The 16,428-nt window shown below is 48.9% G+C and overlaps 2 protein-coding genes across 4 annotated transcripts in view; one reads left to right on the forward strand and one right to left on the reverse strand.

Annotated features, from left to right (window-relative positions):
• LOC308278394 (CCA tRNA nucleotidyltransferase 1, mitochondrial-like) overlaps positions 1-16,428 on the reverse strand; it is a gene marked incomplete at both ends in the record, with an annotated part of 995,237 nt that overhangs the window by 914,942 nt on the left and 63,867 nt on the right.
• The window catches only part of SRGAP3 (SLIT-ROBO Rho GTPase activating protein 3), a gene marked incomplete at both ends in the record, with an annotated part of 161,964 nt that overhangs the window by 94,079 nt on the left and 51,457 nt on the right, over positions 1-16,428 (forward strand). For all 3 annotated transcript variants that reach the window (XM_080718015.1, XM_080718016.1, XM_080718017.1), the window contains one exon: positions 5,627-5,689. In XM_080718015.1, the coding sequence (XP_080574141.1) occupies positions 5,627-5,689 (63 nt within the window). The remainder of the gene's footprint in view (positions 1-5,626; positions 5,690-16,428) is intronic.

Raw genomic sequence — 16,428 nt, forward strand, 5'->3', positions numbered from 1 at the left:
GGCTGATTCTTGGTGGAGGTTAACAGGGCGGAAAATAATAAGCCGTGCCCAGCTGAGCCCAGGCCGCCGGGTTAGCAGGCCGGTGCCCAGAGAACAAAGAAAGCCCCCAGGTCCCTGCGGGCCCCGGAGTCCCGGGCAGTTCCTTTCTGCTGCTCCGATTACATGTAACCTACACCCAGTTTAGAATGAGGGTTCCCGTGGCCCTCGGAGCTACTAGGGGGCTCTGGCCATACTAAGAAGGGGAGCCTCTTTCTCCCCATTTTATAGATGAGGGGGGAAGCTGATAGGAGACCCACACATGCGGCTTTGGTTCTTGTGGCCAGTGTGGCTGAGTTTGTGAGCCTCTTGCTCACAGCCCTGAGCAAGTCTCCTGAGGGAGGCAGGTCGCAGGTCGCAGGTTCTAGACCAGCCTCAGCAACTTAGTGAGCCCCTCAGCCACCTTGAGAGACCCAGTTTCAAAAAAAAATAAAAAAGATAAAAAAATAAGCCGGGCCGGTGTGGCGGCTCACACTTGTAATCCTAGCACTTGGGAAGCTGAGACCAGAGGATCGCTGGTTCTCGGCCAGCCTCAGCTACTTTGTGAGGCCCTCCACAACCTAGTAAGACCCTGTTTCAAAATAAAAAGTAGCTGGGCGTGATGGTGCATGTTTGTAATCCTAGTACTGGGGAGTCTGAGGCAGGAGGATCACAGGTTTGAGGACAGGGGCTCTGGAGGAATTAAGAATGTTTATTAGAACAACTCAGTCTCTCTGCAACTCTGTTGCGATTTTTCTGTTTTCATATTTTAGGGGAAGAAGAATGATGGTTCTCTTTTCTTTCCTCCCTTCCTTCCCTCCTTCCTTCCTTTCTTTTTTTCTTGTACTGGGAATTGAACCCAGAGGCATTCTACCTCCAAGCTACACCCCTAGCCCCCATTTTTTTTTTGGTACTGGGGATGGAACCCAGGGGCATTCTACCTCCAAGCTACACTCTTAGCCCTATTCTTTCTTTCTTTCTTTCTTTCTTTCTTTCTTTCTTTCTTCTCTCTCTCTCTCTCTCTCTCTCTCTCTCTCTCTTTCTTTCTTTCTTTCTTTCTTTTGGGTCTGGGAATGGAACCCAGGGGTATTCTACCTTTGAGCTACACCCCCTGCCCCATTTTTTATTCTTTATTTTGAAACCGGGTCTCACTGAGTTGCAGAGGGCCTCACTAAGTAGCTGAGGCTGTCTGTGAACTGCCATCCTCTGGTCTCAGCCTCCCGAATGCTGGGATTACAAGTGTGCGCCACCATGCCTGGCTTATTCTTTTTTTTTTTTTTTTTTTTTTTTTTTTGGTGGTACTGCGGTTCCTGGAAGCCCTTCTACCTCCAGGCTACACTCCCAGACCTATCTTTACATTTTTATTTTGGAAACAGGGTCTCCTAAGCCAGCGTTTGTGGCTAGCTTCGAACCCGCGCGATCCTCCTGTCTCTGCGTCCCAAGTGCGGGGATTACAAGCGTGCCCACCACACCTGGCCTGGCTTATTCTTTATTATTATTATATTATTATTTTTTGGTGGGTCTGGGGATGGAACCCAGGAGCATTCGACCTTCAAGCTACACCCCCTGCCCTATATTTTTTATTCTTTATTTTGAAACCGGGTCTCACTGAGTTGCAGAGGGCCTCACTAAGTAGCCGAGGCTGTCCTCGAACCGCGATCCTCCGGTCTCACCCTCCGGAATGCTGGGATGACCAGCGTGCGCCACCACACCCGGCTATTCTTTATTTTTTTGAAACCGGGTCTCACTGAGTTGCAAAGGGCCTCACTACATAGCTGAGACTGTCTGAGAACTGTGAGCCTCCTGAATGCTGGGATTACAAGTGAGCGCCACGATGCCCGGCCCAATTTTATTTCTTATTTGGAAACAGGATTTGGCTAGGTTGATAAGAATCTCACTACTTGCTAACGCCGTCCTTGAACCTCTGACCCCCCCATCCCAGCCTCTCAAAATACTGGGATTACAGGCTTGTGCTACCACGGCTGGCTCAACCTCTTTGGTTTTATTTTATTTATTTATTTTTGGTACTGGGGATGGAACCCAGGAGCAATCTACCTCTGAGCTAAACCTTTTATTTATTATTTTATTTTTTATTATTTTATTTTGAAACAGGGTCTCACTGAGTTGCAGAGGGCCTCACTAAGTAGCTGAGGCTGTCCTCAAACCGCGATCCTCCGGTCTCAGCCTCCCGAATGCTAGGATTACAAGCGGGCACCCCATCTGGTTCCATCTGGACTGCAGGCTGGGTGCCGAATGTCCTCTCTTCCCACACCCCTCGCCGGGTCTGGGCCTGGGACATCGCAGCTCATTCCGTGTTCAGCCTTGTTCTGTTTTCTTTGGGATCCCCAACAATAGCCATCCATTATTCTCTGCTCCGACGCCTGCAGAATTTAATTACTTGCCCCGGCCGTGATGTGAATTTGGTCGCTGGAAGCCACGCTGCTCGGGAGGAAGTGGTAATGAGGAGAAACCCTTAGCAGAGAAGAGAGGGCGTCCGGGGGGCTCCGTTTTGAAAGCAGCTGTTCACTGTGTGCCAACAAGGACTTGGTCTTGAGTGGGGTTTCTGCTTCCCGCCTTCAAGATGTCCACCGCGTTTCATAAATAAATCAGGGTTTTTGAGTCCAATAATTGCCTTGCTTTGTAACAGAGATCAAAAGCACCCGTGGCCTTGGATTCAAAGCCAAGTTTATTTTTCTTTCTTTCTTTTTTTTCTTTGCTCGCAGGAGTGAGCGAGGGCCTGCACGCTGGAGGGTCCAGCTCTGAGGCCCGCGCGGGGGTTAGGACTGAGAATAAAGTGGGCGTGTTGCCAAGGGCCGGGGAGCCCCCTGACTGTCGCCGCCGTCTCCCAGGGAGATGCGCTGCTGAGTGGGGCATCGGCAGGCATCTCCAGCGCATTCGATAAACATATACTAGAGCTGGCATCAGGAGTGGGCAAACACAGCCAGCAAACAATGAGTGGCTGTTGAAGGTGTGCCAGGCCTGGCCGGACAGCTCCGTCTCCACATAGTTCTCAAACCTAAGCGGCAGAGGCTCCATCACCCCATTTCCCAGAGGAGCAAACAGGAGCCGCTAAAGGTGGAAGCTTGGCTCTGAATCTAGATCTGTGGAACTCCAGAGTCCATGCTGAGTGGTAAAGGCAGATGCTAAAGAAGGCAGAGAATCCGGACGCGGCGGCGCAGGCTTAGAATCCCAGCATCGGGGAGGCTGAGACGGGAGGATCCAGGTTTGAGGACAGCCTCAGCTACTTAGTTAGGCCCTCTGCAACTCAGTGAGACCCTGTTTCATAATAAAATAGGGCAGGGGGTGTAGCTTGGAGGTAAAATGCTCCTGGGTTCCATCCCCAGTACTGGAGGGGGTGGGGAGACATAGTGAAGCCAGGCATGGCGGTGCGCGCTTATAATCCTAGCATTTGGGCCGCTAAAACAGGAGGATCGGGGTTTGCGGACAACCTCAGGTACTGGGTTCCCTCCCCAGGTCCCCCCCCCCCAAAAAAAAAAAGAAAAAGAAAGAAATGAGTAAGGTCGGGGGGGGGGGTTCCAGAGGTATCTTAGTGGTAAAAGCTCTTGCCTGGCACACGCAAGGTTCTGGGTTTCATCCCTTATCCCTGGAACCAAAAAAAAAAAAAAAAAAAAATTTAGTGGTACTGGGGATCGAGCCCAGGGGCATTCTACCTCTGAGCTACACCCTCCGCCCTTTTATTTTTTATTTTATTCATTTATTTTGCTACCAGGGATTGAACCTATGGGGGCATTTTTCATCCAAGCTATACTCCCTAGCATTTATTTATTTATTTATTTATTTATTTATTTATTTACTTTTGTGGTACTGGGGATCGAGCCCAGGGGCATTCTACCTCTGAGCTACACCCTCCACCCTTTTATTTTTTATTTTATTCATTTATTTTGGTACCAGAGATTGAATCCAGGGCATTCTTCATCCAGTCTCTGCCCCAGCCATTTATTTATTTATTTATTTATTTATTTATTTATTTATTTTGGTGGTACTGGGGGTGGAACCCAGAGGCTTTCTACCTCCAGGCTATACTCCCAGACCTATTTTATATTTTATTTGAAAACAGGGTCTCACTAAGTTGCTGAGAGCCTCACTAAGTAGCTGAGGCTGGTTTCGAACCTGCGTGATCCTCCTGTCTCAGCCTCCCAAGCGCGGGGATGACAAGCATGTGCCACCACGCCCGGCTCCATTTAAAATTACTTATTTGCCGATTTATTTATTTATTTATTTATTTATTTATTTATTTTTGTGGTACTGGGGATTGAGCTCAGGGGCATTCTACCTCTGAGTTACAGCCCCAGCCCTACTTCATATATATTTTTTGAAACAGGGTCTCACTTGGTCGATTCTCACTACTTGCTGAAGCTGTCCTTGCACCTGCAGTCCTCTGTCTCAGCCTCCCGAGTACTAGGATTACAAGCGTGGGCCACCATGTCCAGTTTTATTTTTTTATTTTGAAAAAGGGTCTTGCTAAATTGCTGGGGCTGGCCTCAAAACTGTGATCCTCCTATCTCAGCCTCCTAAGTACGGGGATCACAGGTGTATAGTACCAGAAGTACTGAGATCACAGGTGTGTAGTACCAGAAGTACTGAGATCACAGGTGTGAAGTACCAGAAGTACTGGGATCACAGGTGTGTAGTACCAGAAGTACTGAGATCACAGGTGTGTAGTACCAGAAGCCCCTGGAGCAGTCTTGATTTTAAAAGGCATCTTTTAATTTCCCCAGTGAAGACAAAACTTCATAGTAAATTAGAAATAAATGGGAATCTGTATACCATGATAAAGGGTATTTACCAAAAACCAACAGTAAATCATACTTCCTGCTGAGTTTATTAAGATGGCTGCTTTTAAGACTAATATACAAAATTAAACAAGGAATGGTGGCACATGCCTAGAATTTCATTACTTGGGAGGCTGAGACAGGAGGATCACAGGTTTGAGTCCAGCTTCAGCAACTTAGTGAAGACCTCAGCAATTTAGTGAGACCCTGTTTCAAAATAAAAAATAAAATGAGCTGGGAGTATAGCTCGAGGTCAAATGCCTCTGAGTTCAACCTACACTACAAAGGAAAAGACTCATATATAAAATAATGTTCCCATGTGCCAGCCCTATCCAGTCAGAAAGTGTTGCCTGACTGCATACATTAGAAACAGGAATGATTGAAAATCCATGCCATCGGTGCTCCAAATTAGCAGCCTCGGATGACATGAATATTTCATAGTTCCCATTATAATTTCTTCTTCACCCATTAATTATTCAGTATTGTGGGGCTTCAAAAATATTTAAGTGTTCTTTCTATCTTATTTTTTAGTGGTACTGAGTATTGAATCCAAGGGTGTTCTACCTCTAAGCTACACCCCCAGTCCTATTTATTATTTTGAAACAGGGTTCTCACTAAGTTGCGGGGGGGCTGGCCACGAACCTTTTCAAAATAAAGGATAAAAAATACAGCTGGGAGTGTAGCTTGGAAGTAGAATGCCCCTGGATTCAATTCCCAGCACTCCCCCCCCCCGAAAAAAAAATCGGAGTACTTAGCATTTCCATCTCCTCCAACCTCCATCATTTCTGTGTGTTGATGTTTGTTCTTCCATGTTTCAGAGCAAGGAGATTGGTCTGCAGATGCACGAGGAGCTTCTGAAGGTGACCAATGAGCTCTACACGGTGAGTTCTGCGCAGGCACACTGCTGGGGGGTGGTGGAGGGACTGCTCTACAGGGTGAGTTCTGCGCAGGCGCACTGCAGTGCTGTGAGGGGACTGCTCTACAGGGTGAGTTCTGCGCAGGCGCACTGCTGGGGGGGGAATGCTCTACAGGGTGAGTTCTGCGCAGGCGCACTGCTGTGGGGTGGAGGGACTGCTCTACAGGGTGAGTTTTGCGCAGGCGCACTGCTGTGGGGTGGAGGGACTGCTCTACAGGGTGAGTTCTGCGCAGGCGCACTGCAGTGCTGTGAGGGGCCTGCTCTACAGGGCGAGTTCTGTGCAGGCGTACTGCTGTGGTTGAGGGGCCTGCTCTACAGGGTGAGTTCTGCGCAGGCGCACTGCTGTGGTTGAGGGGCCTGCTCTACAGGGCGAGTTCTGCGCAGGCGCACTGCTGTGGGGTGAGGGGCCTGCTCTACAGGGTGAGTTCTGTGCAGGCGTACTGCTGTGGGGTGAGGGGCCTACTCTACAGGGTGAGTTCTGCGCAGGCGCACTGCTGTGGTTGAGGGGCCTGCTCTACAGGGCGAGTTCTGCGCAGGCGCACTGCTGTGGCACGAGGGGCCTGCTCTACAGGGTGAGTTCTGTGCAGGCGCACTGCTGTGGGGTGAGGGGCCTGCTCTACAGGGTGAGTTCTGCGCAGGCGCACTGCTGTGGGGTGGGGGGACTGCTCTACAGGGTGAGTTCTGTGCAGGCGCACTGCTGTGGGGTGAGGGGCCTGCTCTACAGGGTGAGTTCTGCGCAGGCGTACTGCTGTGGGGTGGGGGGACTGCTCTACAGGGTGAGTTCTGTGCAGGCGCACTGCTGTGGGGTGAGGGGCCTGCTCTACAGGGTGAGTTCTGCGCAGGCGCACTGCTGTGGGGTGGGGCCTGCTCTACAGGGTGAGTTCTGTGTAGGCGTACTGCTGTGTGTGGGGTTAAGGGGGGCCTGAGCCGCTTTTCTTTAGTAACCAGAGGGTCATCATGTTTGGGTGTAATGATTCACAACCCCAGCTTCTGGTCCTTTGCATAGAGTTCATAAAGCGGGTGTGGTGGCACACACCTATAATCTTAGGACTTGGGAGGCTGAGACAAGAGGATCGCAAGTTGGAGGACAGCCTCAGCAATTTAGTGAGACCCTGTTTCAAAAGTAAATAAATGAGCCGGGCGTGGCGGCGCACGCTTGTAATCCCAGCATTCGGGAGGCTGAGGCCGGAGGACCGCGGTTCGCGGACAGCCTCGGCTACTTAGTGAGGCCCTCTGCGACTCAGTGAGACCCTGCTTCAAAATAAAGAATAAAAAATAGGGCAGGGGGTGGAGTTTGGTGGTTGAATGCCTCTGGGTTATATCCCCAGCCCCCCCCCCACAAAAATAATAATAAAAAAATAGAGCTTGTAATGGTGGAGAAGGGGATGTGAGTTATTGTTATTAGCTAGTTTAGAAAAAAAATACCCAGGGCCGGGCGTGGTGGCGCACGCTTGTCATCCCCGCGCTGGGGAGGCGGAGACAGGAGGATCGCGCAGGTTCCAAGCCAGAGCCGCTGGCGTAAGAGACCCTGTTTCCAAATAAAAATATAAAATAGGTCTGGGAGTGTAGCCCGGAGGTAGAAGGGCTTCCAGGAACCCCAGTACCACACACAAAAAAGAAAGAAAGAAAGAGAAAAAATACCCAGAACCACACTGCTCTAAGCTTAAGCAAGTTTTTTTATTACCGGTAGAAAGGCGAGGGACAGAATAATAGAGCACTGCATCAGAGGACGCAGTGGAGTGCCTTGAAAATAAGACACTGACGTTTTTGAACATAGAACAGCTTTTATAAGGATTCATTATCTCCCATCCTGCTTAGCCAATAGTCTTTCCATCTGCTCCTGACCCGATGCAGGTGTGGTCCGGCCATTATCTCTGGTGCAGGCCTTTGTTGCGACCAAGATGTGTTACTTGGTCCACAAAGTCAGGGTTACATGGTCTGTACCATCCTCCGTGTCCTTGGGGAGTTTTAGCCTATCTGCTAGAAGTTATTAGGTAGACTTGTCTTTAAAATACGAAGGCCCTGGGCTACAAATCTTTTTGTACTTGGTAATCATTTTTGGTGAGGGGAACTCTGTATTGTAACAGCTGCCTCCCCTCCCTGCCCGAGTGCCTGCGCAGCACCCAGGCCCTAAATTTTGAAATTAATACCAATTTTCCAATACTGGCACAGGGCTTGGGGTGGAGCTTGGAGGTATAATGCCCCTGGGTTCCATCCCCAGTACCACTAAATAAATAAATAAGTAAATAAGTAAAGAAATATCTTTCTAGGATTGTGCAAAGGTTAATATCTTTCTGTGGTTACATCCTTTGGCGCCAGTAGGTGGCAGACTTGCCAGGGGCTGAGAGCCTTTGCCCAGGGCCCGGGACCTCAGGGGGAAGGCCTTAACCAGCTAAATTCAGGCTTTAACCAGCTAAATTGCTGAGGCTGGCCTTGAAACTGGGATCTTCCTGTCTCGGCCTCCCAAGCGGTGGGATTACAGATGCGTATACCCAGCAGACTTTCCTTTTAAAAATATGGTCCTAGCTGAGTGTGGTGGTGCGTGCCTGTGATCCTGGTACTTGAGAGGCTGAGATGGGAGGGTGACAGGTTTGAGGCCAGCCTCAGGAATTTAGCCAGTTGCTTTCTGAACCAGCCCTTCCATTGGAGGGTGAAGCCCTCTGCAATTTAGTGAGACCCTGTTTCAAAATAAAAAGTAAGCTGGGCATGGTGGCGCATGCCTGTAATCCCAATACTTAGGAGGCCGAGACAGGAGCATCTCGGGTTCTCTGCCAGCTTCAGCTACTTAGCGAGGCCCTCCACAACTTAGCGAGAATCTGTTTTAAAATAAACAGTAGGACCGGACGTGGTGGCCCATGCTTGTCATCCCAGCATTCAGGAGGTGGCGACCAGAGGTTTGTAGACAGCCTCAGATACCTAAATGTGGCCCTTTGCAACTCAGTGAGACCCTGTTTCAAAAATAAAAAGAATTAAAAAAAATAGGGCTTGGGTGTAGCTCAGAGGTAGAATGCCCCTAGGTTTCATCCCTGGTACCTAAAAAAAAAAAAAAAGTAAGAAATAGGAGCTGGGCATGGTGGCACACACTTGTAATCCTAGCATTTGGGAGGCTAAGACAGGAGGATTGAAGTTTGGGGACAGCCTCAGCTACTTTGTGAGGCCCTTTGCAACTCTCAGTGAGACCCTATTTCAAAATAAAGACTAAAAATTAGGGCTGGTGTATAGCTTGGAGGTAGAATGCCCCGGGGTTCCATCCCCAGTAACACACACACACACGTACGCACGCACGCACGCACGCACGCACGTACGCACACACACACGCACAGGCTGGGTACTGCAAAATAAATAAATAATAAACATAAAAAATAAAAAGGGCTAGGGATATAGCTCAGAGGTAGAATGACCAATGGGTTCGATTCTCAATACAAAAGTTTTCCTTTTAAATCAGAAATTGATAATTCATGCACTTGGATAAAAACAAATACTCCCAAACCAACCAATAACAGAAACAAACCAATCCAGCAAGAATCCAACAGTATAAAATGATTCAGAGAAAAACCTCTGTGTCCCGTTGCCAGGGCCTCTCCCCTGCCCTCCGTTACTAGGTCGCTAGTGACTAGTTAGCAGAGTCTCCCTCCTTCCAGAGAGAACTTACGTGTCAGTCATTAAATAGGCCCTGGCCAAGCCGGGCGTGGTGGCGCACGCTGGTAATCCCCGCGCTTGGGAGGCTGAGACAGGAGGATCGCTCGGGTTCGAAGCCAGCCTCAGCTACTTAACGAGGCTCTCAGCAACTCAGTGAGACCCTGTTTCCAAACAAAATATGAAATGGGTCTGGGAGTATAACCAGGAGGTAGAAGGCCTCTGGGTTCCACCCCCAGTACCACCAAAAAAAAAAAAAAAAAAAAAAGGCCCTGGCCAGCCCCACTCAGGTGGGATCACTGGCTTCTGCAGTTGGATTCTGCCTAGGAATCCCTGTCACATCCTGCGTTTCTGATTGGTCAGGCTCGCTTTACACATGCTAATTCATTCTGTCCTCCGCATAACCCTTGGTAGGAGGTGGTATTATTATTATTATTAATTATTATTATTATTATTATTATTATTATTATTATTATTTTGGTGGTACTGGGGTTCCTGGAAGCCCTTCTACCTCCGGGCTACACTCCCAGACCTATTTTTACATTTTTATTTGGAAACAGGGTCTCCTAAGCGCGCGTGGCTGGCTTTGAACCTGCGCCATCCTCATGCCTCTGCTGCCCAAGCGCGGGGATGACAAGCGTGCCCACCACGCCCGGCGGTATTATTTTATTTTATTTCTTTGGTGGTACCGGGATTCCTGGAAGCCCTTCTACCTCCGGGCTACACTCCCAGACCTACTTTATATTTTTTATTTGGAAACAGGGTCTCTTAAGCCAGTGAGGCTGGCTCCGAACCTGCGCGATCCTCCTGTCTCCGCCTCCCAAGCTTGGGGATGACAAGCATGTGCCACCGCTCGGCAGGAGGTGGTATTATTACTCTCCCCAAGAAGGGATGGGTGATGGGGCACTGAAAAGCCCGGTCATCCACCCAAGGTCACCCAGCCAGGGAGGGGCCCGGCCTGTGTGCAAAGCGTGCCCCTGAGCTCCTGAATGAGGGGGTTCCAGCCCCTCCCCAGGTAGCATAATTGTACAGATGTTCAAGTCCTTTGTATAAAAGTGCTCATTTGCAGCTATTTCATACCTGTGCAAGTTTCCCCCTCTTTTTGCTTTAGTCGGTACTGGGGATTGAACCTTCTGCCTCTGAGCTGTACACCCTTGTTCTAGGGTCATGACTTTTTCTTCGGTTCTTGTCCCTGGAAGAAAAGATGTCACCTGGAGGACGCAGATAGGGTAGGCATGGAAAGACTTTATTGGAAAAGCCTTGTTTATTTGTATAGATTCCACAGGGTTTGCCAGCCGAGTGAAGGGGAAGGCCAGACTATGAGAGTCACAAAGAGAGGGGTCCTGCTGCCGTGTGGTGGGCCTTTAAAGCTCCTGGAAAGTCCGCCCTGGCTTATGTAAATCAGTTTTGGGTTTCACACCACAGCCCAGTGCGGCTGCACATGATGACATCACGTGGGAACCCTAGAGTTGCGATATGACAGGCTGGAAGTCTTGACCACGGCTGGGTGGGGCGATTCCTGGACTTCCTTTGGGGAAGGCCTTTCTCTTTCCTGTTGTTCCTCCCTAACTACCTAGCTTTTTATTATTATTATTATTTTTTTTATTTTGAAACAGGGTCTCAGTCAGTTGCTGTGGGTCTTTACGAAGCTTCTGGGGCAGGCTCTGAACCTGTGACCCTCCTGCCTCAGCCTTCTTAGCACTGGGATTACAGGTGTGCGCCGCCATGCCTGGCAGAGTACTTAGTACTATGCAGGTGATATGCCATTCACTGTTCTATTGCGTTGCTTAGGGAATAAAGACAAGAGGGGAAAAAGCCTGTATGCATTCAGTACAGATACAGTCATATTTTTCTTAATTTTTTTCTATTCAAGGTTAGTCAAATGTGTAGGCTTGAAACCCATAGATATAGAGGGCCAACCATTTTTATACTCATTTCTTTTGAAAGGAAACACTATTTCACAGCAGCAAATGAAAGACGCCATGTTATAAATAAAAAGAACAAAGGAGGCTGTGCGCGTGTGGAATTCCAGCCCTGCCGCTGAGTCCAGGTGCTGTGTGTAGTGCAGTAGCCAAGAGTTATGGACACAGGTTAGCCCCGCTGTGTCTTCCTCCACATGAACAGAGAGCATCCCAGGAGCATAGAAAGGGATAAATTATAGCCGGGCGTGGTGGCACACGCTTGTAATTCCAGTACTTGGAAGGCTGAGACAGGAGGATTGCAGGTTCGTGGCCAGCCTCAGATACTTAGTGAGACTCTGTTTCAAAATAAAGAATAAAGCCGGGTGTGGTGGCGCATGCTTGTTATCCCAGCATTTGGGAGGCTGAGACAGGAGGATCACAGTTTGCAGACAGCCTCAGCTACTTAGTGAGGCCCTTTGCAATTTAGTGAGACTTTGTTTCAAAATAAAGAATACAAAATAGGGCTGGAGGTATGTATTAGCTTGGAGGTAGAATGCCCTTGGGTTCCATCCCCAGTATTGCAAAAAAAAAAAATTAAAAATTTTTAAAAATTAAAAAATAGGGCTGGGGGTGTAGCTTGGAGGTAGACTGCCCCTGGGCTCTATCCCCAGTACCGCAAAAAAAGAAAAAAAGAAAGAGAAAAGAGAATCTGTGTAAGGGTGGGAGGCTGCCACCAGGGGGTGCTGCGGTCACTTTCTGCGCCCTTCCTCACGCCATCCAGGCGCCAGAGTAGGCGAGGGGCATGGCCAAGACTCTAAAGGGCTGTGACGGGCATGGCTTCATTTCTGGGCGGCACTGTCCTAGAAGACCCAGGAGACACGGTCTCTCTCTAGGAAACCTTCCCATAAGGCATCATTCCCTCCATCCTCAGCTGTTACAACGAGCTGTCATGGCAACAGCGTGACATAGGAGGTGGGGGCTGTGATGCTGTCTCTGGGGCATCAGAGAGGCACCAGAGGAGAGATGGCACTTGGGAGGCCATGGTGGGCCGTGGCAGCCGGCGCGTGGGACCAGGAGCTGTTCAGCGTTCTCAGGAGGCCCAGCACCAGCGTGGCCAGCCAGTCACTTGGCATTCACGCTTCAGAAAGTCCTTTCCTTTCTGTGGCTGTCTGAGCGCCACCACGAGGGCGCAGAGACCAGTCTGCCCACAGCCAAATAAAGGGGGTGTTCTCTTTAAAGTGCTTAGAACAAGGACCTGCAGGTAGGAAGTGCCCAGTGAAGGCCAGTGTCCATCGGTGGCATAGTTGTCATTTGGACGAGATAGGTAAGATTAAATATTACTTAACGCATCCTGGATCGACTGGTGGCAAGTAGACTCTCCAGGTCGATTGAGCCGAAGACTTTCTGTGCTGAAGGCCTCAAGTCCAGCCAGCCCTCCATAGCTGTGGGCTCCGCGTCTGTGGATTCAGCCAATCCCAGGTCAAGCATCACCAAGAAAAACAGTTGCATCTGTACCGACCACGGGCAGATTCCTCTCGTGGTGATTTCCCCTGAACAGTAACAGACTGCACAAGGTATCGTGAGTCAGCTAGGCGATTTAAGCATGCAGGGCCTGCTTAGGTTATATGCAGATACCTGCTCTTTATCTAAGGGACATGAGCACCAGTCAGTGTGTGTGTGTGTGTGTGTGTGTGTGTGTGTGTGTGTGTGTGTCTTGGAGCCAATCCATGAATACCAAAGGATAGCTGTAGTTGCTTATTTATTTATTGTAATTTATTTAGAATGGAAACATCAAGAGGATTCTTGTATGAATAAACTCATTTCAGAGAGCCCCCCACTCCCCAGAAAGACTCTGGTACAGATTTCACCTGGGCAGTTGAGTTCAGTGTTACCTTTGGGATCAGTGGGATCAGGCATCCATGGGATTTGGCCCCAGGTTCCTCCTCCTCCTCCTCCTCCTCCTCCTCCTCCTCCTCCTCCTCCTCCTCCTCCGCCTCCTCCTCCTCCTCCTCCTTTTCCTTCTTGTTTTTGGTGTATGTGGTACTAGGGATCAAACCCATGGACATTCTACCTCTGAGTTACATCCCAGCCCTTTTCAATTTTTTTTGTTTTGAAACAGGGTCTCACTAGGTTGCCAAGGGTCTTGCCAAGTTGCTGAGGCTGGTTTTGAACCTGCGATCCTCCTGTCTCCGCTTCTCAAGCCCTGGGATTGTAAGTATGCACCTTCACGCCCAGCTGGCCCCAGGCTTCTTAAGGCTGTGTTCTTCAGGGATAAGATTTTTTAAATGTAGTTCCGAAAGTGCCTGGGGAAGCCTGGCTTGCCTTTGTTGGCTCAAGAGGAGTGAAAGGACACAAGATACAGGGGAGAGAGGAAGAAGATGAGGCATGGGGGAAATGTGGGAGGCGAAGCCGCCCAGCGGGGACGGGGGTGGATAGGACGGGACGAGGCGGCTGCAACGTGACCGGAAGTGAGGACACCAGGGCGCCGTGGATGTGAAGGGATAGCGGAGGCCTTGAGCAGGGCGTGGTGGAGGGCGGGGGACAGCAGGCATTCCCTGCTCCTGGCCTGGCTGTTTCCAGGAAATCACAGCCTGAAAACCATTGAGCCTTGTATGGTGTCCCATAAGCCTGCAGTGCCGCCTTTGGGCCACTAGGTGGCGGGAGTGCGCGGCCACGGTGCACCTTTTGGTCCACCGAGGGAGGTGTTGGGAAATGGCCTGTAAGGAAGAAATGAGGGGAACCAGGGCAACTGCAGGTGAGCCAAAATGGGAAGCATGCGGAGAAGCACTCTTTCCTTCAGCATGCACAGAGAAAAGTTGCCTGTATTTTTTATTCCTGTGTTGTTTTGAGAGTTTGGAGAGTTTTCAGAATGAAGGGGGGAGAACAGTGGTATGGAATTAATTTTTTTTATGGTAATGGGGATTGGACTCAGGGACGTTCTACCTCTGAACTACACCCCCAGCCATATTTTATTTTTGTTTGGAAGCAGGATCTCACTAGATGGCTGAGGCTGTCCTCAAACCTGCGGTCCTCCTGTCTCCGCCTCCCAAGTACTGGGATCACAAGCGTGTGCCACCATGCCCAGCTGAATGAATCCCTTTTTTCATTTTAGCTAATGTTCTCCAGAGTTTGTAATCATTTTTCTAAAGTCAGCTGAGTAAGTTCAAGGTCCTTAAATCTTCAGGGCAAAGCAGGAAATGGTGGCAACGGTGGTGGTGATGGTGATGGTGGTAGTGGTGGTGATGGTGATAGCAATGGTGGTGGTGATGGTGATGATGATAATAATGGTGATGGTAGTGGTGGTGGCAATGATGATGGTGATGGTGGTCATGGTAATAACGATGATGATGTGGTGATGGTGGTGATGATGATGGTGGTGCTAGCAGTGATCATGGTGATGGTGGTGATGATAATGGTGGTGGCCATGGTAACGATGATGGTAGTGGTGGTGATGGTGTTGATGGTGATGATGATAATGATAATGGTGGTGATTGTGATGGTGGTGATGATGGTAGTGGGACCAGTGGTGTTGGTGGTAGCAATGATAATATTGATGGTGATGGTGATGATAATGATGATAATGATGATGGTGGTGATGATGATGGTGATGGTAGTGGTAGTGGTTATGATGATGGTGCTGCTGATAATAATGGTGATATTGATGATGGTGATAATAAGATGTCAACCACTCAGCCAAGCATGGGAGGGAGGGATGGGGAGGGAATGGGGTGGGGATCGGGTGGGGGCTGACTGGGCGATGTGTGCATGTATGTCTACAAAAGTTTTTTTGTATCCCACTATGATGTATGAATATAGTGCACCAATAAAAAATTTAAAAAACAATAATGATGATCATGATGGTGGTGGTGATTGTGGTGATGGTGGTAACGATATTAATGATGACGATTGTGGTGGTGATGATGGTGGTGGTGATCATAAGGGTGATGGTAGTGATGATGATGGTAGTGGTAGTAGTGGTGGTGATGGTGTTGGTGGTAGTGAAGATAATAATGGTGAGATATATATATAAATTTTTTTTTTGGTGGTACTGGAGGTGGAACCCAGAGGCTTTCTACCTCTGGGCTATATTCCCAGACCTATTTTATATTTTATTTGGAAACAGGGTCTCACTAAGTTGCTAAGAGCCTCACTCAGTAGCTGAGGCTGGCTTCGAACCTGCGCGATCCTCCTGTCTCAGCCTCATTACAAGCGTGCGCCACCACGCCCGGCAATAATGGTGATATTGATGGTGGTGATGGTGATAATAATGATGATGATGATGATGATAATGGTAATGATGTGATAATGATGGTGGTGGTGATTATGGTGGTGATGTGATGGTAGTGATGATAATGATACTAATGATGATGATTGTTTTGGTGATGGTGGTGATGGTGGTGATGGTAATGATCATGATGGTGGTGGTGATTATGGTGGCGATGGTGATGGTAGTGATGCTGGTGATAATAATGATGATGATTGTGGTGGTGATGGTGATGCTCATGATGGTGGTAGTGATGGTGGTGATATTAGTGGTGATGATTGTGGTGGTGCTGATCATGGTGGTGGTGATTGTGGTGGTGATGGTGCTGGTGATCATGAGAGTGATGGTGGTGGTGATGGTGGTATTGATGGGGATGATAATTGTGGTGGTGATGATCATGATGACGGTGGTGGTAGGTAGGGGTGATGATGATGATGGTGTTGGTGATGGGGATGATAATTATGGTGGTGATGTTAATGATGAAGGTGGTCGTAGGGGTGATGATAATAACGATGATGGTGGTGGTGGTGATGATAATATGGTGATGGTGGTGATGATGATAACGATGATGGTGGTGGTGGTGGTGATGATAATATGGTGATGGTGGTGATGATGATAATGATGATGGTGGTGGTGGTGGTGATAATATGGTGATGGTGGTGATGATAACGATGATGATGGTGGTGGTGGTGGTGATAATATGGTGATGGTGGTGATGATGATAACGATGATGGTGGTGGTGGTGGTGGTGATAATATGGTGATGGTGGTGATGATGATAACGATGATGGTGGTGGTGGTGGTGATGATAATATGGTGATGGTGGTGATGATAACGATGGTGGTGGTGGTGGTGATGATAATATGGTGGTGGTGGTGATGATACTATGGTGATGGTGGTGATG

Source organism: Muscardinus avellanarius (assembly GCF_963383645.1).
Source record: "Muscardinus avellanarius genome assembly, chromosome: 22".
NCBI classification, from domain to species: Eukaryota; Metazoa; Chordata; class Mammalia; order Rodentia; family Gliridae; genus Muscardinus; species Muscardinus avellanarius.